Source organism: Lacerta agilis, chromosome Z (assembly GCF_009819535.1).
Source record: "Lacerta agilis isolate rLacAgi1 chromosome Z, rLacAgi1.pri, whole genome shotgun sequence".
In the NCBI taxonomy this organism is placed as follows: Eukaryota; Metazoa; Chordata; class Lepidosauria; order Squamata; family Lacertidae; genus Lacerta; species Lacerta agilis.
In genome coordinates this window covers 26387887-26411508 of record NC_046331.1, presented here as the reverse complement: position 1 = coordinate 26411508, position 23622 = coordinate 26387887, and the positions used below count along the sequence as shown (strand labels likewise).

Sequence of the window (23622 nt, the reverse complement as noted above, 5' to 3'; positions counted from 1 at the left end):
CGACCCTGAGATTAAGAGTCTTATGCGGTACCCAGTGCTTGGGGGGGGGGGGCGTTTTGTGAATCTTTGTACTTTTGTCCATTTACTGCCCCCCCCCCATTTTAAGTATAAAATGGTGGTTTTCTTGAGTCAAAATGAGAGTATCTCTAAACATTTTTTTTAAAAGCACTGGCTGTACCTACTGAGCTTTTTGTTTAATTTTTAATTGCATTGTTTTTCTTCTTTACTGCTTGATGCCTTGGGCTCATTCGGGAGAAAGGATGGAACAGTAACAAATCTTTAGTGAGGATTTAGAAGCATGTTTGCTCTCTCCATTTCATCCTCAAATATCAATGCGCGTTCCAAAAATACTACATTACAGTACAAATTGGAACTGACACGTGAGCGAGCGATCATCACCAGTCAGTTGCCTCTGCTTCCCTGTAGAGGGCAGTGCTTCAAAATCCCAAAGCGAGCACCCACAGGCGCCACCGCCTCCTTCAAGAGCCGTGACGTCACCACCCAGTACCAGCACCCCTTAGGCTGAAGGAAGAGCTGGGGGTGGGGCTCTTCCCGTCGCGCTCCTTTCTACTCGCCTCAGAGAGAAGGCTGCGCTCTCATTGGCCACGGCTCCCTACGCATGTGCAGTTTCAGTCCCCTCCCTTTCCTCCGTCTTCTCTGCAGCCCTGACAGTGACCCGGAACACGTGACAGGATGCTGAGGGGAGGAGGAAGTAGGAAGTGGATTCCCGAAAGGAGGAAGAAAAAAAACAAAAAAACCACACGGAACACAAACAAGCCGGGATTTTAAAGAAGCAGCAGACGCCATCGAACCGGAGCTCACTTTCCTCCCACTTTTGCCGGCCCTGAAGCGCCGCCATGTCCAACATGGAGAGTATCCTTGGTAACGCCGGAGGGGGGGGGAGACTGGGCAGGGGGGGGGAATCTCCGGAATGGAGCCTGAGGGGGCAACGGGAGCCCCGCCCCTGCTGCGGTAGAGAGGGGCGAAGGGCGTGGCTATTGGAACCACCCGGACGGCAGAGGGAGCTCTTGATTGGTGGGCTTCGGGTGTTCTATGGGTGGGCGGAGCTTCGGAGCAGACCTTTCCCCACATTGTGGTTTCCCTCTGGGAGCAACAGCTGGGGGAGAGGGCTCTAACCCCCTCCCCAAAAATCCCTTCTGGGAGGTGTACTGCTCTATTTACAGTATTAGAGAGGGTGTGTGTGTGTGTGGGGGGGGTTATTGCACTTTTTGCATACTTGTTTTATTTATTATATCATTTTTCGTCCAAGAAGCTTTTGGTTCTCCTCCCCATTTTTTTTAACCCTTACAACAAACCTGTGAGGTAGGTTAACCAGAGAGGCAGTGATTGGCCCAAGACCACCTTGTGCGTTTCATGGCTGAGTAGGCATTTGATCCCTGGTCTCCCAGGTCCTAATCTGACAATTTTCTCCCCTTTTTATTTAGATTATTTTATTAATCACTGCACCACACTGGCTATCTTCCTCCCACACACCTTTGCCTGTGTGGTAAGATGCTTTGAGGGGGTGGGGGCTAAACTGGCCCTAAGCTACTCAGTGTGATTTGTGGCTGAATTGTACTTTAAACCCAACCCTGATCCAGTGCTTCAACCTGTACACCACTATGGTTTAATGGCACTACTGCCTAAGGCAAAAGAAAATATCTGTGGTGGTACCTTAAAAACTCATTGCAGGTATATTTCAACATTGGCTTTCATAGATGCACCACTTTGTGCATCTGTATAAGCAGATCTGAAGGTATTCTTACATGAATGAGTACAGAGAAAATAATTGCATATAGTGGCAGGTGAAGAAGACATGAAAGGTGGCCTTTCTTTCTTTTTTTCAAAACACCCTGTAGCATATACAATGTAATTGTACAGTGAAACCTTGGTTCCCGAACTTAATCCGTTCCGAGAGTCTGTTCAATTCCCGAAACATTTTGGGAAGCAAGGCGCGGCTTCTGATTGGCTGCAGCAGCTTCCTGCAGTCATGTTCGGCTTCCAAAGAATGTTCAAAAACTGGAACAGTTACTTCTGGTTTTCATTCATTTGGGAGCTGAAACGTTCAGCTCCCAAGGCGTTTGGGAGCTGAGGTCCCATGGTACTGTCCATACACAAGTGTAATTGGTTGATAGTGTGATCTTCTGTGCTTTGTGTTTCTTTGTGGCTGTATGTGTATGTGTCTCTGTGAAGTGTGGCTAACATTTAATTTACAATGTCTAGTTTATGGGAGTTTGTGCCACAAGCCATTAGGTTCTAGCAGTGCCTTAAAGACTTCTGTTGGTGTGCTCCCTCTCCCTGTTCTTGTTATAAATTAGCATGGTTACCCCTCTTGTGCTTGCTAAAATAAACAGGAGCAATACAATTTCCTTCTAGGATTTCCCCCACCACAGTAGTCCTTCTCAAATTAGGGCTTGGGATCTGTGAGTCTATGCCATTCATTTGCAGCAGTCCCCTCTTCTCTCCTCTCCCCTCCCCCAAAATTAGGCCACACACTCTTAGATGTTGGGATCAAATATATCATCTTAAGATCTGTTGCTCTGCTTAGCCCAGGACTCGTAAGGCAACAAGTGGGAGACCATAATGTTTTCTTTTGTTATCTTTTAGCAGCAAATACAATTTTCATTCATGTGTTTAAAAATCTTGTACAGTCACTAAATGGACATAAATTTATCTCTTTTCCCCGCCCTCGTCTCCTTTCCTCCTCCTCCTCCTTGTTCCCATTTTTTTGCCCACCAGGTTGCCCATAATGGAATGTCTGTTACTATAGGGCGTGACCTACCCTATTTTTGACTGTTTCTTGGGAGTCCAGACCTGTAAGCTCCACTCTATATGTGGAAAGAAGCACACTCTTGATGTGTTTCTGTGAGTCCTTACAAGCTGTAGGAAATGACACCAAAGGGGTAGTCACTTCGAGTTGGGGAAGGGCAACAGCACCAACAAGTTTGATTGGTTTTATGCTGGGGTAATGTGTAGTATGGCTCTATGAGGTGTGGCTGCAGTTTATGCCCATACTTGGTTGGTTAGTGGTCCCAGGACTGTTCACATTGTGAGACTGATTCAGTCCTGTTGGGCTGGTACCCTGGGTGAGAGACTGGGTGGGTAGTTTGTTTGTTTCCCAAAAGAGATTTGGGTGAACAAATTATTTAACTAGTGTTGTTGATAAGACTGTTTTCTTGCTGTTACTGTCTGTACTATGAGTCTATGGTTGGCTGGAGCAGTGTGCGCTTCTGGAGGGGAGGGTGCTTGACAAGAGTGTCTGGGAGGGACACAGATCTCAAGTATTCCTGTGGGTGCAGAGAGAGAGAGAGAGATAGCTTTATGTAGGTAGGTCTGCGAGAGGCTTGCAGATGCTTGCATTATGTTGCCTGCTTCCCATCTGTAATATCACTGGAAGCTTGTCCGGTGTGCCTATTAGTCTGCTGTTTCTGAATGCTGCTAATTCATAATAAGACCCTGTTTGTTTTTGTTCTTTTTTAAAATATTTTTTTAATTTTCTTTTCTCAAAACAAGTATCCAATATCATTGCTAAACATATATTTTCCAATTTCCCCCCTCCCTGTTGACTTCCCTCAGCAACCATTTCTGATTTATTACGTCAGATGATACATTCTGCTGTTTATATACAATATTATGTTATCACATTGTTGTACTTCTTGTTCTCTGGTAATAAAATTGTAAATGTTTCTTTAAATCCTGCCAGCAAGACCATTTCTTTCTGTTGTTTCTGCAAATATTTTGTAAAGGATTCCCATTCATTTTCAAAGTCACTGTTGTCCTATAAAAAAAGACCCTGTTGATCTTCTGGATGATCTGGATGTTGATCAACTCTGGATGAGAGACTGGGCAGGGGTAATCATGAATATCCTTGGAAGCTCATCCAATGTGCCCAATAGTCTGGTGGTGTTGTTTCTCAGTGCTACTCCGATTCATAAAAAGACCATCTTGAACATCCTAACATGAATGAATAGCTGATGTAGTCTGTATTGTGGGGCTAGGTGGGCCTGATCTGACACATCTTTGCCCAGCTGGATACCCTGTGGAACACCAGTTCATACCAGAGCCTCTGAGAGGAGAAGATGCCATAGTTTATAGAAGTTCTCTTTCCTTTACTAGGAAACCTCTCTGCTTAAGAGCTGGACTGGAGAGCCCTGCATGTGGCATGGGGTCATAGAGACTGATTGGGGATACTGTTGGTGTACTTTCCACTTTGCTGCCCAACAGCCTCCCTTACTGAGCTAGCTGAGGTGGTCTCTAGTGTAGGTTGGGTATACTCAGAACTCTAGCCCTGGGTGACTTCACTACGCATTTCAATAATGCCTCGGAGCCAGCTCAGGATTTCATGGGAGCCATGGGACTACCTCAGATGGTCTTTGATCCCAACCCACAGAACGGGGCTTTGTAGAGGGGGGGGGGGCATCTGAATATGGAGGGAGGGCTTGTCTTAATCCTATTTATTGTCAGTGTCAGATTGCATCCTAGTGAAGTTTGGACTTTTGGCAGCAGTCACTCTGCAGGAGTGATAACTGATGCAGATGGTCCAACCCAGAGGATAAATGAACCTGGTAGGTTCCTGACTTCTCTGGAGGATTTTCCAGAAGCCAGAGCTAGTGATACTGTCAAGTCCCTGCTGTCATTATGGGATAACAAGATGACAAGGGCTATCAACACAAACACTCCCAAGGGTTCTCTCTGGTCCTGCAGAGTCTGCACTGCTTACCAAGGAGCTGCAGAGTTTACTGAAGAGTTTACTAAGGATCTGTAGTTAGTGAAACAGACTTGGAGACAACTGGAGGGTTGGTGGCTGAAAACTCACTCCAAATCTGACACAACTGCATACCAAGCAGCACTGAGGGCAGTGAAGAAGAACTACTTTGCTGCTTCCATTGCATTCTCCAAGATCCAGCCAGCCAAATAATTTTGTGTGGTCTGGAGACTAGTTGTACCAGGGATGATGACTGGACTTCTGGAACACTTGGCAGAAAGTTGTGAGCACTTTGCATGCCACATTGAGGATAAAGTTGCTTGGCTCCATAGCACCATAGATACCACTGTTGTTCCAACTGCAGCCTAAGTGTCCAGTGCAATGCCTTCTCAGTGGGATCAATCACAGTTTATGTGGCCAGTTGATACGGGCAGGATTCTTACAATGTTGCAACCAACTTTTTGTTTTATTGACCCCTGCCCATCCTGTTGTCGGGTTCCTGTAGGTAGACACTACGGAGATTTTAGAGAGTTATTGTTGCTCTTTTTTTTTGTTGCCTGCCTCATTACTGGAAGAGCTGATATTTCTACTGTGTCCCTCCCCAAGACTATCAGAAAGCTAATAGTCGAGATATACTCTTGGAGAGATCCAGGAACTTTATGTAATAAGGAGTTTTAGGCTGTCCAAACAGCTGGGAAATGGCTGGAATTTAAATCACAAGATACTTGGGTTGGCTTTGTCTGTATCATGGTACCCGGTTGCAGGACCAATGAAATGGCAGTGGCAGAGCCAAACAGATCTTCTTCTCTGATGTCATTGCATCAGCAGAGATACTCATAGTTGTGAGGAGACATTTTTTGTGCAGAATAATCTGTCTGTCAAATGTAGATTTTTAAATCATTGCTGATTACAATCTAATGCTGCTACAGCAGAGCCTGGGCTGGAGATATCACAAGCAGTTGCTTATCTCAGTTGCTTAATTGCTTCAGCTTTCCCACCCCTGAAGAAAGTAGACAAGGTGCATGGATTTTTGGAGGGCACTATGTATACTCTATAGCTGACTGGTAAAGGGCAGATGAATTTATTGGGAATTTATTGATCAGGTTGTCAGTACTTCCCGTTAGGTGGGATTGGGGTGGTTCGAGCCCATCTTTTTAATAATGGCCTTGTCTGCAGTGAACTATCAAATCCAGTACTGAATTTAGAGAATTTTGTGTACAATGCAAGGATCCCTGGATATAGCTTTAAAACTTCAACAAGATCATCTTCATACTGTCAGCATTTATATTACTTGTTAACTGAGAACATCGCCCTTAACTTGAATTTAAGAGCATCTTTTTAACTTGAAGTTTGCTGCCAAAGAACTTAACAGAAATGCCAAAAAGTGTGATAAAGAAGAAAAGGTTGAAAAAGCCAAAATTAAAAAGGTGAGACATGAAATTATATTGGATGTTCCCCATGTATACTGTTTGATAGTGTGTGAGCAGGATCTTTCGCTAAGACATTAGGAAGTAAAAAATAAAAGTTTGCACTGTTTATACACATTATTGGTGCTGGGACTGTTGCTAACTGCACTATGTTTGCATTAGAAACTAAAAATAAAATATTAATTTATTGCAAACTAATTAACAGAATATCTCCCCTCCATCCCCCAACACATGTAGATAATGGTTGGACATGAATCCTTGGACTCTAAAGCAGCTGTTTTCAAAGTTGATTTTCTTCTCTTTTCTTTTTTCCCTTTCCCCTCTTTCCTCATCCCCTCCCCCCCCCTTTTTTCCTTTTTCAAGTGGGGGAATTAATGAACCTTACCCAACAATAAATTTACTGGCCGAAAAGCCTTTAAATCTACAGTGTCAGTTTTCATACCTATCCGTATAGTACCAGCTCCTGCTCATTCAGAATCCAGTGTGTGTGTCCAGGAGAGTGGATTTTTATAAACTTGGGTAGTAATGTTATCCCATTTGTAGCAGATCATCTGACATGATCTTTAGCTGGACTGTTGGTATGTGTCTGCCACCATTTGCAAAGCTTTGATAAGCTCTCCTGAGGGACCTGTCAGTTTGGTGTCGTTAATGTAGAGTGCTGTTCTTCCTGTATTTTTTTTAGACAATGAGAGCACTGGTACCTAAGGAAATAAATAATAGTATTCATATGCCACAATCCTTCTTATTGCCATGTGTGTACCGGAATCTGGGAGTGACGGTCTAGGTCTGAAAGCTAAGATTTATTAGGGTGCATTTCTTAATTAGTTGAAAAGCTGTGTTCTGCTTCTCTTTATTTAAATAAAAGGCAATTCAGAAAGGCAATACTGAAGTGGCAAGAATACATGCAGAAAATGCAATCCGGCAGAAGAATCAAGCCATCAACTTCTTGCGGATGAGTGCCCGGGTTGATGCTGTAGCGGCAAGAGTTCAAACAGCAGTAACAATGGGCAAGGTAATCAGCTTTATCATGTTTTAGCAAGAAACACAAGTTTCCAAAAAACTTGCGCTATGTATGTTTTCGTAAGATTGCTTGTACAGGGCAAGTCCACAGACCTTTTGCTGCTAAGCAGGTAAAACCCTGTAGAATTTCAAATGCTGTGTTGAATAGAAATGTGGTCTGTTTGAATCTCCTTAAGAAGCAGCTAACTATTGTAACAATGGCTAACGGTAAAGGTAAAGGTACCCCTGACAGTTAAGTCCAGTCGTGGACGACTGGGGTTGCGGAGCTCATCTTGCTGTATAGGCCGAGGGAGCCGGCATTTGTCCTCAGACAGTTTTTCCAGGTCATGTGGCCAGCATTACTAAGCCGCTTCTGGCAAAACCAGAGCAGCACACAGAAACACCGTTTACCTTCCCGCCGGAGCAGTCCCTATTTATCTACTTGCACTTTGAGGTGCTTTTGAACTGCTAGGTTGGCAGGAGCAGGGACCGAGCAATGGGAGTTCACCCCATTGCGAGGATTCAGATCGCTGACCTTCTGATCAGCAAGCCGTAGGCTCAGTGGTTTAGACCACAGCGCCACCCGCGTTAACTGTAACAATGGCTAGTGTTGTGCAATTTCATGTCATGTTAGTTTATTTTGGGCTATAGTTGCCCAAAGTTTCAAATATATATATATTTTTAATGTGGTTACTATATATGTTGTTCTCCTAGGTAACAAAGTCAATGGCTGGAGTAGTTAAATCGATGGATGCTACATTGAAAAGTATGAACTTGGAAAAGGTAAACAAATAAATTCAGAAGTTGAGTTTTAAGATACTTCCTTTTGTTCCTGGCTTGACATAATTTGTGCTCCTGGCTTGACATCATTTGCTTATGTGCAGATATCTGCCTTGATGGACAAATTTGAGCAGCAGTTTGAAACCTTAGATGTTCAGACGGCACAGATGGAAGACACAATGAGTAATACCACTACACTAACAACACCACAAGTAAGTAATATTGAAGCAGATATAACTTGCCATTAGCAGTCCTATCCAGCTGCCCCTGGGTGCTTTCTTGACCAGTATGAGAGAGAAAACAAAATAAAATAAAAAATTCTTTCCAGTAGCACCTTAGAGACCAACTAAGTTTGTTCTTGGTATGAGCTTTCGTGTGCACGCACACTTCTTCTGAACAACTTAGTTGGTCTCTAAGGTGCTACTGGAAAGATTTTTTTTTTTTTACTATGGCAAACCAACATGGCTACCCACCTGTAACTGGAAGTATGAGAGAGAGACTTTCAAAGAAAAATATGGCTGGGCTAAATAGACTCTGTTGTCTTTGTCCATGGAGTTTTCCTGGCAGGGATACTGGAGTGGCTTGCCGGTTCCTCCTCCAGGTCTGGATAGTTAAAGCTATGGTTTTCCCAGTAGTAATGTATGGAAGTGAGAGCTGGACCATAAAGAAGACTGATCGCCGAAGAATTGATGCTTTTGACTTATGGTGCTGGAGAGTCCCATGGACTGCAAAAAGATCAAACTTATCCATCCTTAAAGAAATCAGCCCTGAGTGCTCATTGGAAGGACAGATCCTGAAGTTGAGGCTCTAGTACTTTGGTCACCTCATGAGAAGAGAAGACTCCCTAGTAAAGACCCTGATGTTGGGAAAGATGGAGGGGGAAGAAAGGAGAAGGGGACGACAAAGGATGAGATGGTTGGACAGTGTTCTTGAAGCTACTAACATGAGTTTGGCCAAACTGCGGGAGGCAGTGAAAGATAGGCATGCCTGGCGTGCATGGGGTCACGAAGAGTCGGACACGACTGAACAACAACAACAAATAGACTCTGCCCTTAGAGTTGGATCTTCTGACTCAGCTAGAGAATGGGGTCAAGTTTACTTCATTTATTCTGCTGACAAAATAATAATAATAAAAATACAGTGGTTTTTCACTGGCATTCCTCAAGTGCTTCTCAACGATTACTTAATGAGGAAATCGGGAAGAACTTGGAAACTCTCCTGAGCAGCAGCTTGTCCACCTCCTCTGATTTTTTGTAGTGGACTGCTGCCAATATGTTTTGGATGATGGCAAGTAGGAAAAATCCGTAACTGTTTTAGTAGAATGCTGAAGGCCTTCTCGGTAGTGGCACCCTCCCTGTGGAATGCCCTCCCTTCAGGTGTCAAGGAGATAAAGAGTTACATAACTTTTAGAAGACATTTGAAGGCAGCCCCAGTATCAGAAAGTTTTTTTATGTTTGATATTTTACTAAGTTTTATATGTGCTGTAAGCCTCCCAGAGTGGCTGGGGAAACCCAGCCAGATGGGCAGGGTATAAATAATAAAATTATTACTTGTAGTAGTAGTCTCAGCATCAGCACCTTTCAGCTACAAAGTATACATGCAAAAGTAGTGATAGCATCACTAAATGATGAATAAAAACAAATCAAAAATAGGCTTGAATGCAGTGCAGCACAATCCTATAAATGGTTATTTGGAAGTAAGATTTGCTGAGTTCAGTGGGGCTTACCCCCCAAAAAATAGGCATAGGCTTGTGCAGATAACACTAGTTTTAAATGCTGCATTTTGAGAGGCCAGATTTGCTTTGTGAATGTGTTAGCTCCCTCTGGTGGTATTCACAGGTTCAAAAAACCGCATGTGATCTTTTCTATTACACTGGATTCCATGTCTATTGCAATGGTAAAACTGATTTGGTCCTCATTTTTTAGAACCAGGTGGACCTCCTTCTGCAGGAAATGGCAGATGAAGCTGGGTGAGTGTGACCATTTCAAGACTGAAATACTGAGTATTCTAATGGCAGTGCTTAATAAAGTTTTGATGCACTTGAGATAGCAATAAATGCTGCCTTTCCTCTGATCCAGGAAGCATAATGTTAACTGAATAGGTAGCAACGATAGCATAGTGCTGTTCTCTCAGGGAAAAGAACCATGGCTATTTCCACCTTTACCTGGAAATATGTATAAATATCAGTATCCTTACTTTGACTGAGAGATCACTATGAGACCACAATGATAGAAAACTACATGTTGGACTTCTCTGAAATAACATGAGTAAGAACTCTCTAATAATGCTATTTAGTCGAAACAGTGCTAAGCACTATTCATTCATTCATTCATTCAATTATTTCTAGGCTGCGCTTTTAATTTAAAAAACCAGCAAGGTGGTATACCACATACAAAATTACACAAAAGTGGCATAGTCTCCATCTTGAACACTGCAAAGATAGAACAGGGCAAAAGTGAAGGGGCAGAAGAGTAACAAATGTGTGGACAGCAGAGGATTAATGCACCCTTTCAGTGGTGCAGATACTTCATAAAGCTGATCTCTTATACCTGCTACTCTGTTATTAACTGGCATATTACATGTTGAGGACTGGAGATAGAAGTTAGAACAACTGGGAAGCTTTCAGCTTGTGGCAATAAGTGCACCTGAGGTGTGGGGACTACTATCAGAATGACTTCTTCTATATTGGTTTCTCTTCTTCTGAACTCTAGCCTTGACCTGAATATGGAACTACCTCAGGGACAGACAGGCTCTGTTGGCACAAGTGTTGCTTCAGCAGAACAGGTAAACCCTCTTTTTGCTTGCTTGGTATTTCTTCCCTGTCACAGGAGTGGGGAACCTAAGGCCCAGGGATCAAGTGCAGCCTTTTGGGCTTCTCCATCTGGTCCTCAGGACACCCATTATCAGTCCTCCTCCACACCCTCCTTAAGTGCATTGGCTTGGCTGGGATGTATGCTTGAGCTGTAGTGATGCTTCTTGCTTGCCTGGGTGGAGAGGGGTGTGTGTAAGCCTCTGCTCTTCTGGGCCTGGTATATAGCCTGGTGTGCAGAGGTAAGAGTCTCACCTGTTGCTACATCAGGCCTCTGGCTCTGCCCACCACTGATGTGGCCCCCGGAAGGATGCCCATAAGGAAAAGTGTCCCAGTGCTGCCTTAATAACATGTAAGATTGTCTCTTCAGTTGGAGCATTTAGACTAACCTTCCATAAACTGGTGCCCTCCTAATGTTTTGGACTCTAAACTCCCATCAGCATATGTTAGTCCAGGTGTAATCCCAAAACATGTGGAGGTTGGAGAAAGCTATTTTAGATGTACATGAACTAACTATTGCTAGCTCATAGTTTGGCTAGATCTCATACCAGGACCAGCGAGCTAAGAAGATGCAGCCTTACTGCTTTTCATGCCCTCTCAGTTTCGGAGTTTGCTTGTTTTCCTGTTCCTTCCTATTCCTCTTGCACTGTGTTTATAAGCCTATACAGAGCTTAGAAAGAGTACAGGCAACTCCCCCACTTACAAAGGGGTTACGTTCTGGGGCCCCATGTGCATAAGTGAAATTGCATAAAATGGGGAGCACCCTCTCTGCCCAAACTAAAAATACTGCGTCCAAAAAGATCCACAATTAGGGTTGGCAGGAGGCTGGAGGAGAAGTGTAAAAGCTGTTGCTGTGCTACCATGCACATCAGCTGTTAGGCAGGGAAGCTGAGCAGCATAAACAAAGCCCCACTGCACCTCCAGTCTCTTTGGGGGTTTCACCACCCTCACTGGTGTCCTTTTTGGGCTCCAGGGAAGGTCTCCTCACGAGCCATGAGGACTCTCCAGCTCTCTCTTGCCATTTCCAGGTTTGAATTGAATTATGTAATTATTTCCCAGCGCTTCCCATGAGTCAGTCGGGCATAAGAGGGTAGTCACCCGTAGTCTTACAATTTAGATGTAGATCTTCAAGCCTAGCAGAGCTCAGTCTCCCTTTGGTCTGGCTGCTGTTCTTCTATAAAGTCTTTATCCCTTAAGTAGTGCATTAATGAATGCCTCTTGTTGGTTGGTCTGAATTCTGCAGGATGAACTCTCACAAAGACTGGCGCGCCTTCGTGATCAAGTGTAACAGGAAGAGTTGGATCTGCTATCTTCTGCATTTGCTTCCAAAGCATTCTGTGTGCGTAAATCACAGCCTGACATAAGGTCTCCATCTCTGATATGTCCAGTTAGATATACTTAATGGGCGCTTCTCTTTTTGTCCTACTGTGCTTTTTAAAATGTGTTAACCCAATGGTGATATGACCTTCAGTGTATTTTCTAGTTTTAAGCATTTTTGAAGTCAAGGGTTATATTTTTGCAGATACTTTTTCCAAGACACATATTGAATTTTGCCAAGTGTCACATCGGATTATCAATCTGAAAATAGAGTAGCACCTTTTAACATAATATGATTTTAAGTTATGCAGCAGGGTTTTAAATTATAAATAACGTCTCTCTCTCCCCCCCCCCCCGGCAAAAGTGGGGAGTCCCTCAATATCTGCGGGGAAATACCAGTTTGACAGAATGGTATATTTGTTTGTGTGTATGTGTACTGTTTAAACATCCCTGGATAGTCTTTCCATGGTGTTGCAGAACAAGCTTACTTGTAGTAACACAACAAAATGATAGTTGTTATGCTGTCCTTGTAGCTGGAATCATTAGCATCATCACTTGAGAACTGAAGGAATAAACTATATTTTTAAACACTCCTGCCTAGATTATATACTGTATATATTACACTCTCCCAGAAATTTCAGGAATGCTTCTTAAATAACTAATTAAAATGCTAGCTTTGAAATGTCATCTTTCATTGTGGCAAAATTGTATTTTATATTCCTGTGTTGGTGGGGCTGGACGGCGGATGTCTCAAAAATGGAAATGAACTTGCATAGATAAAAGTACATACTCAAAATTCTTGCTCAATCTTGTTTCACAGCTGAGCTTAAAACTAATGACAGCTTCTTAAAAAGGCAGTTTAAAAGCCTGCATTTAAAATGCAAATATCCTGGATGCTTCAGTTTTGCTAGGATTTACAAGCCTTGGGTGTCATCTTCTGTTCAAGCCATAGATGTCGGCAGTGCCCACCATTTTGATGTATCTTCCTTCTATCATAAATTAACTAAAAAGTTCTTGGGGTGGCTGAAAACAACTACTAAAAATTGGGCTGGTATAATAACTTGCACGTGCCTATTGGTGCAAATCTCAAGACAGTCTTTGTGCAACTTAAGAGTGCAGTGTTTAATGAGGCCATCAGATAGGATAGGAGGGCAGTGTGATGTGGTACAAAAGAGGACAAGGAGAAAGAATGCTATTTGGGCATGTTTAAAATTCCTACACTTGATTTCTGAGTTGTAGGCATTTTCTTTGTATACAGCCAGAAATATGAAAGTCCAAACAGTGTGCAAAACCAAAAATTATAAAGCTGTCTCCCTGGTGAAACAAAGCTAACGTGCATCTGAAGGAAAACCTCCCATCTTTAATTCTGTTCAATGTTTTTTCTCCCCCCCCCCCATGAAGCCTTCAATCTTGTCGGCTCAGGGGCTGGGTTATAACTGGAGAGATCAACTTTCTGCTACTACACGGCAGCAACAGCAGCTGCTGCTACCCTTCTATACAAGGGCCAGGATGTGTGAAAGGGGTGAGAAGACAATAAGTGTCTCCTGTTCAGACAACCTTTACAGTGATGTTTATTGATTGCACTTTGTGTGTTTCAGGATGGAATTAAAAATATAGTTTATGTCCCTTAAGCTCAGGCCTATTTTTAAAGCAACATTCTGTTGCTTTTGCTGACACATTGGAGCGAGATTACTGTAGGTACAAATCCAGCAGATTTATTCCCTCCGACCCCTCCCTTAAAAAAATGTGTTAATTTTTTCAAACAGGACACCTCAGTGGAAAATACATTACAGTGGTACCTTGGGTTACAAAAACTTTGGGTTACATATTCCACTAATCCAGAAGTAGTACTTAGGGTTAAGAACTTTGCCCCAGGATGAGAACGGAAATCGCATGGTGGCGGCGCAGCGGCAGCGGGAGGCCCCATTAGCGAAAGCGCGCCTCAGGTTAAGAACGGACCTCCGGAACAAATTAAGTTTGTAACCAGAGGTACCACTGTATTATACTACATTTTTCTCCTCCAGGCTTGCTCAGAGTGGTGTACATTGTTCTCTGTCTTCTTCCTTTATTCTCACACTAATCCTCTAAGGTGGGGTAGACAGATGGTTACTGACCTAGATTCAGCCAGAGAGCTGCTTTGTGGTTGAGTGAGGTTTTAAACCTGGGTCTGCCTGATCCTAGTCTGACACACTAGAAACTGGACCACAGTGCCTCTTTGTCTTGGTATTGTTCACTGCTTAATAATTTCTGTAGTAGCTTGCTTTTGGATTTCTGTGTAATCATGAGAACAAGCAGCCAGTGTATTTTTAAAACACTCCTTTTTCCTGCTTGCCTTTTTTCAATGGAACCAGCAGAGGGAAGTAGAAGACCTATCTTTTGATGGGGAAGGTTTGCTTAAACAGCAAATGCTGGGTACTGCAAATATATATTCCCCCTTCTGTCTGGCTTAGAGGGTCTGTTTAAGAAACCAGAGCTACTTGCTTGTTCTAAATTTTAGGTTAGATGCCATCACTCCTTTTGTCATTTTTTTAAAAACCAAGATTTTGATAATTCATGAAAATAAGATAATGTATATTGATGATTGATTGGTTATTTAATTTCTATATCACTTAATATATTAAAAATATCTCTATATCACTTAATATATATATATTTATTCTCTCAAGCGGTGTACAAAAAACTGAAGCAACAACAGACAACTTAAAATATTACAAAAATACATGGTTACATATAAAAATGTTACATTAATTCAAAGTTTGTTGTTGTTCAGTTGTGTCCGACTCTTCGTGACTCCATGGACCAGAGCACGCCAGGCACGCCTATCTTTCACTGCCTCCCGCAGTTTGGCCAAACTCATGTTAGTAGCTTCGAGAACACTGTCCAACCATCTCATCCTCTGTCATCCCCTTCTCCTTGTGCCCTCAATCTTTCCCAACATCAGGGTCTTTTCCAGGCAGTCTTATAAAAATCAATATCAATTCATTTTCCTTCTGACACAGCCTCTCTCTCAGCCTCTGGGTTCTCACCCAGGGTTCAAACAAACTCTCAGCTCACCCACAAAAGTCTCACAACGAGAAGAATTCCTGGAAACAGTGGACATCACCCTAGTCTGCCACTCTAGACTTGCTTTTAATGAGCAGGCCCGAGGTGGATGGTGTGGCGTTTGCCCTTCCTAGGGTATACATATAGGAGAAGGAGTAAGTAAGGGGTTAAGTGGCTGGCCCTAGGCGGTCCAATAAACAGAGGGGGGAGGAGCTAGGGGCAGCTGAAGGAGTCAGTTAGAGTTAGAGAGCGGGGAGTTAAGGCAGTTGATGAAGAGCTGTTGATAGAGAGAGTTGGTTGGTGGGTGGTTGTTGAGTGTGAGGGTTGGTGGTGAGGTATAGTGGTGAGCGTAGGCAGGGTTGTAACCATTATCTTAAGTTGTTGAAGTTTTTAAATAACGAGAAGAATTCCTGGAAACAGTGGACATCACCCTAGTCTGCCACTCTAGACTTGCTTTTAATGAGCAGGCCCGAGGTGGATGGTACTTCCTCAGGCTGCCCACGGCTGTCTTCTACTCAGCTGCACTCTCCATACCCAGCTCCAGGTACTGCAAGTTTGATGAGTTTCCCAGGGGGTCCAAAGGAGGGGGAAAGGGCCCCCCTCCACTCACAGCTCTTTCTTCACTCTCTGTTCTCTCCTTCTCCAAGCAAAGCTTAGAAATGTCTTGCTTGCTCAGTTCAATTTCCATCTATTGCAGAGTTGGGGGACTTGTGTCACTTCAGAAGTTGTTCAATTTCCATCAGCCCCAGCCAGCACAGTCACTAATCAGGGGTAGTAGGCATGGTAGTTCAGCATCTGGAGGGCCGTGGATTCCCCTTCTAAATCTAAACTTGCCATTCGTGCATCCTAGAAAGATCAGGGCAGTGAAGGTTTACAAAGGCAAAAGAGCGATTGCCTTGTTAACCACCCAAATGATCAGATATTTAAGGAGTGGCTTCCTTTAAAGAGTGAATGGAGGTTGCATTTGGTTACCATGGCTAGTAGCCATTTCTTAATTTGCCTAATCCTTTAAAAAATCAAATTCTTATCAATCAAGTTGTCAGTTTGTTACTCCTCCCCACACAAAAACAAACAAACAGACAACACAAGCCCACATGCAACGATATCAGAGTCCTAAAGAATGTTTGCATGTTGATTATTTTGCAGGTGGGGGGGGGGGGAATAACCCAAGAACAGCCCTGCTGGATCTGTCCACTGGCCCATCTAGTGCAGCTTCCTGTTCTCACAGTGCCCAACCAGCTGTCTGTGAAGTCCTCAAGCAAGACTTGAGTGCAATCCCACTCTCCCCAGCTGTGATTCCCAGCAGGTGGTGTGCAGAAACATAATACCTCCAACATGGGGGTGCAACATAGCCATCAGGGTTAGTAACAATGGAAACCCCATGAATTTGTCTAACCGTCTTTTAAAGCCATCCAAGTTGTTGGCCATCACTACTGCTCAGGTCTACTTTTTGTCTACTTTTTGTCAGTCCTGAACCTTCCAACATTCAGCTTCATTAGATGGACCCGAGTTCAAGTAGCAGAGGGAGGAAAGCTTTTCTCTACCCATTTTCTCCATGCATATTTTGGGCAACTCTTCTGTGCCTTTTCTCTAAACTTTAAAAGCCCCCGAACGATGTAACTTTTCCTTCTTAGCCAAGTTTCTCCATGCCCTTGGTTGCCCTTTTCTTGCTCTACAATGTCTTTTTTTGGGGTGAGGCAAGCAAAGCTCTGCATGGTATTCCAAGTGTGACCACATAATAGTTTTGTATAATGGCAGTATTATACTGGCAGGTTTATCTTCCATTCCTTTCCTAATGATCCCTAGCATGGAATTTGCCTTCTTCAGAGCCATCACATGCTATTCATTCAGCTATCCACTCCAACCCCAAGGTCTTGCTCCTGGTCACTTCACTGCTAGTTCAAACCCTTAACCATATATGTGAAATCAAGATATTTTTTTTAATGGTAATAATTTATTACTTGTACTTTGCCATCCTGTACTCTGGGCAGCTTCAAACAAAATATAAAAAAAACACAATGAAACATCAGACATTAAAAACTTCCCAATACAGGGCTGTCTTCAGATGTCTATGGAAAGATGCACACTTGCTTCTCTCTTTCACATCTGATGAGAGGGTATAGTGGGGGGAGTCCACTATACCAAACCTTGGAGAGTTGCTGCTAGTCAGTTTAAGCAATACTGAACTAACTGTGAACCAATGCCGAAACAAAAAAAAATAATAAAAAAAAATCCTTCCAGTAGCACCTCCTTTTGAAGAAGTGTGCATGCACATGAAAGCTCATACCAAGAACAAACTTAGTTGGTCTCTAAGGTGCTACTGGAAGGAATTTTTTAATTTTTATTTTGTTTCGACTACGGCAGTTACACGGCTACCTACCTGTAACTGTGAACCCCAATGGTCTGACTTGGTATAAGACAGCTCCCTGTGTTCCTCTGGAGCAGTTGGGTTTTCACCCTATGAAGCCCTGCTCTCCTCATCGCCTCCTTGATTTGTAAATTTCTCAGTAACTTCTATTTGGCTTTCACGAAGACTACAATAAGAACTAGCAGTGATGCGTTTTCATAGTTGTGAACAGCTTGTTGCGTGTCTTTGGGGAACTCCTCTACCTGCACATCTATGCTGATTTAGTATGACTCTTCTAATAAAGAGGAGCAGAAGGTCACGCTGGAGCCTGTTGGGTCGCTAACATACCCTCCAGGGAGTTAAAAGGGCTCAGCTGACGCTTGAAATTGGTTACAGATTGTCCCAATAGGCCTTTTCCTTTATTTGAATGGTAATGACAGGATAGCATGCTTTGAAAAGAGACTTGCTTCCGATACATGGAAAACCACTGACCTCCCTTGTCATGTTTTTTTTTTTTTTTTACCAAACACACAAGTACTTGGCCGACATGAAGACATCAGGCAGCACTTTCTGCGGGCTCCAGTTGAAATATTGGAAACACCACATTTTAGGAGCAATTTTAGCTGCATTGCAAATACATCACGAAACAGATTTCTATCAGATGTCTTCCAGATCCGCAACTGAGGCTGACCCTCAGTTTCCTCCAGGGGACTATAAAATTCTGCATGTGCATGGTAGCCAAAAGCATTGCAAGAGGTTCTTATTTGGGCTGACTTAATAGTCTGAAGGTGCTTCCAGGCCATTGCAATTTCTGGGTGGAACTCAATCACACATTGGCCGATTCAGGTTGCGCAGTTATAGTTGGTCGGAAGGTCTTGCTCAGCAAGCTCACTTTCCCCAAAGATTTGGCTTTTTGTGATGAGGAAAGTGATGGAAAAATGCATCAGGAAGTGTGGGGTAACACTGGCTTTGGTGCAACAGCATCCAACCTCCCTGCTAACAAATCAGAATTAATGCTAAGTTCGTCATCTGATCTCCCTGCAGACAAATCAAGGTGGATGCTCAGTAAACAAATAGGATGGTATATATCTAGCACAATTGGCAAATGAACTTCCCTCCATCTCCACATGTCCCACTAAATCTATTTGGGGAGGGCATGGGGCTGGGGAGAGGAGAGGGAAGGAAACTCCATTGCACAAGCAGAAATCTTTGAGCTAGCAGATCTCTTTAATTGGATGCTGCCCAGTGTCTGGAAGCATTCTGAGCTACAGATCAGGTACTTCTCCAGTAGCCTTTTATGTGAACTTGGATAGGCCATTGTCTTTCAAGGCTCATCTACACTCACCTTTGGCCCCATGCTTTCTAAGGCACAGGTCTGCTTCGGTTCAGTGGTAAAGAGCAAGTATTTTGCAGGGAAAGCACCAGGCCACAAGAAAAAATGAGATTAAGTGCTTGGGTATGGCATGGACCTGTGCCTAGAAACGCAACACAAAAGGAAGTCTCGATGAGCCTTCAGCTTCACTCCTGCCTCCTTCTCAACATTATTTATTTGGAATATTTATAAATGGCTAAATCGTTACAAAATGCCATAACAGTACACAATATGGCCTCATCCTCAGTGAAGCTATGCAGGATATATGCCAAAAGGTGAGTACAGACCGATAGCTAGAAATGTCATAAGGGGGCTTAACAGGCTGGGGAATAATTTCCCTACTACTACAGACTGAGCCCAAGGAATACAGAGAGATAGATCACAAACTAAACAACTGTATGTGGTTTGCAAAAAAATCATTAACCCACGACATTTCAACACCTAATACATGGAATCTTAAATAATACATATGATGCCAAAACAATAATGACATATGCAACTCAAAATCTCAAAGCCGAACAGTCCAAATATTCCTGAAATATGTCCATGAGAATGACTCTCTATGTATATGCTTGCACTGATGCAATCCCAGAGGAACTCTGACAATGTCAGTTTGTGATCGTGTTTATTTTATAAAAGTTCCTCATGGAAATTTATCGTTTTAGTGCAAATGGCTCCTAATATGCTTCTGATTTGATCCTGGAATGTCCCTATTTTCCCCATAATTACCGCCACTGAGCTTCAGAAGGAGGAGGTGCCAGAGCCTCTCCTGAGCGGTGGTGGCAGCAGCCGAGGTAGCTGCTGCAAGGAAATGCCCCCTTGCCTCCTCCCTTGGGCAGCTTGTAGCAGCTGCTGGAGAGCAGGCAAAGAGGGGGAGAGGCCATGGCAGCCAAGTTCCAGCCCCATGTGGTGTGTCAGCTCTGAAGGGCAGGCAGAGAGCAGGGCCACCCTGCGCCGGAAGAAAGGGAGAGCCAAGCAGAGCAAGGAGTCTTGATTTTTATTTTTATTTTACCAAAAATAAAAAATGTGTTGCGCTTCCACGTCTGATCTTGCTTCCCCCTTTCTGAAATTTATTTATTGGTGTGTGTTTTTCTTTTTGTAAATCTACCAAAGAATAACATAAAATCAGAATTAAGGGGTTTTCTCAGGATGGTGGAGGGTGTGAGTGCTGCATCCCATTGGTGAAGTGCTGGTGGCACTCGCCCTTCTTCTGATAGGAAATGCTCTGAGGGTGCAGGGACCCAAAAAATGGGGGGGGGGAGGGTTTGAGGAGGGTCAGGGGAGGGGAGGAAGAAATGTCCCTATTTTCATCTGAGGAATGTTGGAGGGTATGGCACACAGAACACCAGTTCAGTCTTCCCCAATATGTCAAGACAAATTGTATTTCTTTTCTACATTTGAATTTACATACTTAACGCTTCACCTTGGCTCAGTCAGTGGAGCGTGAGACTCTTAATCTCAGGGCCATGGGTTTGAGCCCCACATTGGGCAAAGGATTCCTGCATTGCATGGGGTTGGACCAGATGACCCTCATGGTCCCTTCCAACTCTACAACTGTTGGATTCTATGATGCACAAATTTTGTACAAAACTCTGTCCTCTTATTTTTGTGATGTGCATCCTCTTTAGGGGTGGGATGTCTGCTTGAGAACTGCCACAGTCATGGAGAGAGACTGCCCCTTTCCTTCCCAGGCCAGACTACTGGTCGCCACCGGTGCTGTAAGTCTCCTGAGCTAGAGAACCCATTTCTAAGAATTTAATTAGTTTTCGTTTATTTGATTTAAACCATATCTTGGCTTTCGGAGTAAAAGTTCCAGGGCAGCTGACGACAAAAAATGGAAAGCATCCAATCAAAACATGACACCAGTGCTACCATAAAACAGCAGTAAAAGCAGAGACAGCAAAGATAAGCATCAAAGCAGAAAGATCCCAAAAAGTAATAAAAGCAGGGGAAAGGGGAAGAGAGAAAGCATTATTACGAATAGAGAAGTTGCAGCAGCACATCAGATCTTTGATTCAAAGTTTGGCATGCTGCTGTTGCTTCTCATCGTCATCATAAGAAATGTGGCCTACCCACTTTATCCACACAACAATCTTGTGAGGTAGGTTAGACTGAGTGAGCGTGATTAGCCCCAATACAGAGTATTATGGGTTTTGAAGTTGGATGTCCTGGCTCCCAGCCTGACACTTGAACCCAGGACAGGGAACCCTTTTCAACCCAAGGACTGTATTCCATTTGGGGCAACCCTCTGAGGGCACTATGCCAGAGTTTGGGTGGGGTCTGAGACAAAAAGTGGGTGGAGCAACAAATGCCGTACAGTATGAATTTTTACCTTTGTGATAATTCTGCACAACCCTCTCTAGTCTCCATTTGGGCAAGCAAGAAGCATGGTCAAAGTTCAACAGTTCATTCCAGCCAGGCAGAAACACCCGAGCAGGGTTGGTGAAGAAGACCTTGGGACCTTGCGAGAGAAAGTGTGGCCTGGGAGAATCCAAAGGGCCAGAAAGACAGGCAGGCTGCATGTACTGCCCTGGGCTGACGTCCTCCACCCCAGTTTTAACTCTCTTGCTCCTCCTCCCCATACTTGATGTGACAATGTCTGTCATTGTTGGAAGGCAAGGTACACAACTAGTCTTCATTTTCCTTTATGGGAAGACACGTTTTGTTGTTGCCGCTGTTGTTTAATTCCCCTTCCCAGCAGGTTCAGGTGCCTAACTGCGAATTTAGATTTTGTCCGGTGTACAAACTTGGTTTCCATCAAGATGGTCATGGTAGCATTTCATGTGTATATTATTCTCTCCCCAGCCCTTTGTGTTTCAGTCTTTGCAACTATAATAAAGTGCCCGCCTTGTGGTTTGAAGCTCACGGCAAGCACAGACCTTTCCATCAGGAGTGCTGTAAATTAGTTCCAGTCTGCAGGAGAACACTGGAACTAATTGATGTGACCTGGAAGTTGGCAGAAAAAGAAAGAAACGAAGAAGAAGAATAAAGAAGTCCATAGCAGTGAAATCAACCTTTCCCTTCAATAACTTGATGCATATATAATCTTTTCAGGTTGTAAATAGATGAGGCCTCCTGCTCTGTCCCAAGATTAAGGACCTGGCTTCCCTTGTCGAAGTGATAATGGCTTTCAGTTTTTCAGTTGATTTGTACAGCAGGTGCCTTTAAAATAAAATAAAAAACACCAGGAGGTGGTGTGTGTGTGTGTGTGTGTGTGTGTGTGTGTGCAGGCAAGGTAGGGTGCGGAGGACGGGGAAAGGCGGAGACACTAAAGAAAGCAAAGGCAAATATCAGGCACACATACCCGCTTCCTATATCAGTCTCTGATTACCCAGTTACATTTTCCTCTGGATCTTTTTACTTATCAGATGTAAATCCTGTCAGTTAAAAGAAGGCTGAGGAATGTGCAAAGGTGAACACATAACCATAAATCTAAATTGGAGAGTGGGAGTTTAAAAACACACACTACCGAATACTAATTTCACTTTGCATTCCTTGTTGACAGCATTTATTTATTTTTACCATAACTTCGGGGTGCAATTTATTTATTCAAAATATCAGATAGGATTTGCAACTGAATTTCTTCCACTCATAGTCTCAGTGGTATCACATTTGTTGCACACAGAAGACCCCAGTTTCAATGCCTTGCATCTCTGGGTAATGCTGGAGAAGTTGCCTTTTTTAAATCCTGGAGAGCTGCTTCCAGTCACTGGAGACAATATTGAGCTAGATGAGCCAGTGGTCTGACTTGAAATAAAGCAGTTTCCTATGTTCTGATTTAAACTAGCCCGTTGCTCAGAATTGTAGAGTTGGGTCTGCGTGGGTTGTCTAGTCCAGAGGTTTTCAAACTTTTTGAGTCCATGGCTCCCTTGACCAACGACATTCTTTCTGCGGCACCCCTGTGGGGCTCAGGAGCCCAGTAATGTCACCTCTTGCTTGCAGAGCTGGCAGCCTCTCACCCTTTTTCAAACACCCTCCCTTGTAGAGTGTCCCCTCAGCATCCTCTCCTCTCCCCTCTCCTTGAGAGTCCTCTGAGCAGCCGCAGCTGCCACTCCTAGTCTCTGAGCTGCCCTCCCTTCCCCAAAGAGAGGTGCCTCCCCACACTGCCCCACCGGGACCTGGGAAGCAACCCCTGGCCAGCCCCAGAGCCAAGCTTTTGGGAGGCAGAGACAAGAGGGCATCAGAGGACGGAGGGAAGGAAAGAGGGATAGAGGCCGGTGTTGCCTGTGGCACCCCTGACCATCATTCAAGGCACCTCAGGGTGCTACAGCACACTGGTTGAAAACCACTAGTGTAGTCCAACCCCCTGCAAAGCAGGATCCTTTTGCCCAAGGTTGGACTCGAACTCCTGATTAAGACTCTCAGGCTCTATCACAAGGGGTAGAATCTTAGGGCTCATCCACACTTCCACCTGCCCACACCGCTTCCCCTCAGGAAAACCCGTTGTTTGGGAACCCATGGAAGTGTTGAATTTGGCGGGGGGGGGGGGGGCTTTTTATTTTATTTTGCAAACAACTTTGCCAAAGAAAGCTCAGCAGCTTTTGTGTCCATATTTTCACTTTTTGAAATATACTATCCCCCAAACTTACAAATAGTTGCCCAGTTAAATGACCTGGTTGAAAAATAAAACCATAATGGGCACCACCATTCCATGTTATTTTGAAGCTTGGATAACCTTCCAGTTGCTGCTGGACCACAGGTCCCATCATCCCTGATCAGTGTACATGTTGCCTGGGGCTGATGGGAAGTGAAGTCTTACAGCATTTGAAATAACTTACGGTAGCTTGGGGGTACAGGCTCTGCCCCCAATGACTTGCTATTCAT

At 43.8% G+C, this 23622-nt stretch overlaps 1 protein-coding gene across 1 annotated transcript; it reads left to right on the top strand.

Annotated features, from left to right (window-relative positions):
* Positions 1 to 712: 712 nt before the first annotated feature.
* CHMP1B (charged multivesicular body protein 1B) lies at positions 713 to 12724 on the top strand. Its single transcript, XM_033137628.1, has 8 exons — positions 713 to 873; positions 6035 to 6132; positions 6998 to 7144; positions 7846 to 7914; positions 8016 to 8123; positions 9837 to 9880; positions 10623 to 10695; positions 11964 to 12724. The coding sequence occupies exons 1-8, from the start codon at positions 858 to 860 to the stop codon at positions 12006 to 12008; spliced, it is 600 nt and encodes a 199-aa protein (XP_032993519.1). The 5' UTR covers positions 713 to 857; the 3' UTR covers positions 12009 to 12724.
* The last annotated feature ends 10898 nt before the right edge of the window (positions 12725 to 23622 follow it).

Coding starts and splice junctions, on each gene's coding strand:
- CHMP1B (XM_033137628.1), top strand. Junction 8,124..9,836: donor CTACACTAACAACACCACAA/GTAAGTAATATT, acceptor CTCATTTTTTAG/AACCAGGTGGACCTCCTTCT. Junction 10,696..11,963: donor GTGTTGCTTCAGCAGAACAG/GTAAACCCTCTT, acceptor TGAATTCTGCAG/GATGAACTCTCACAAAGACT.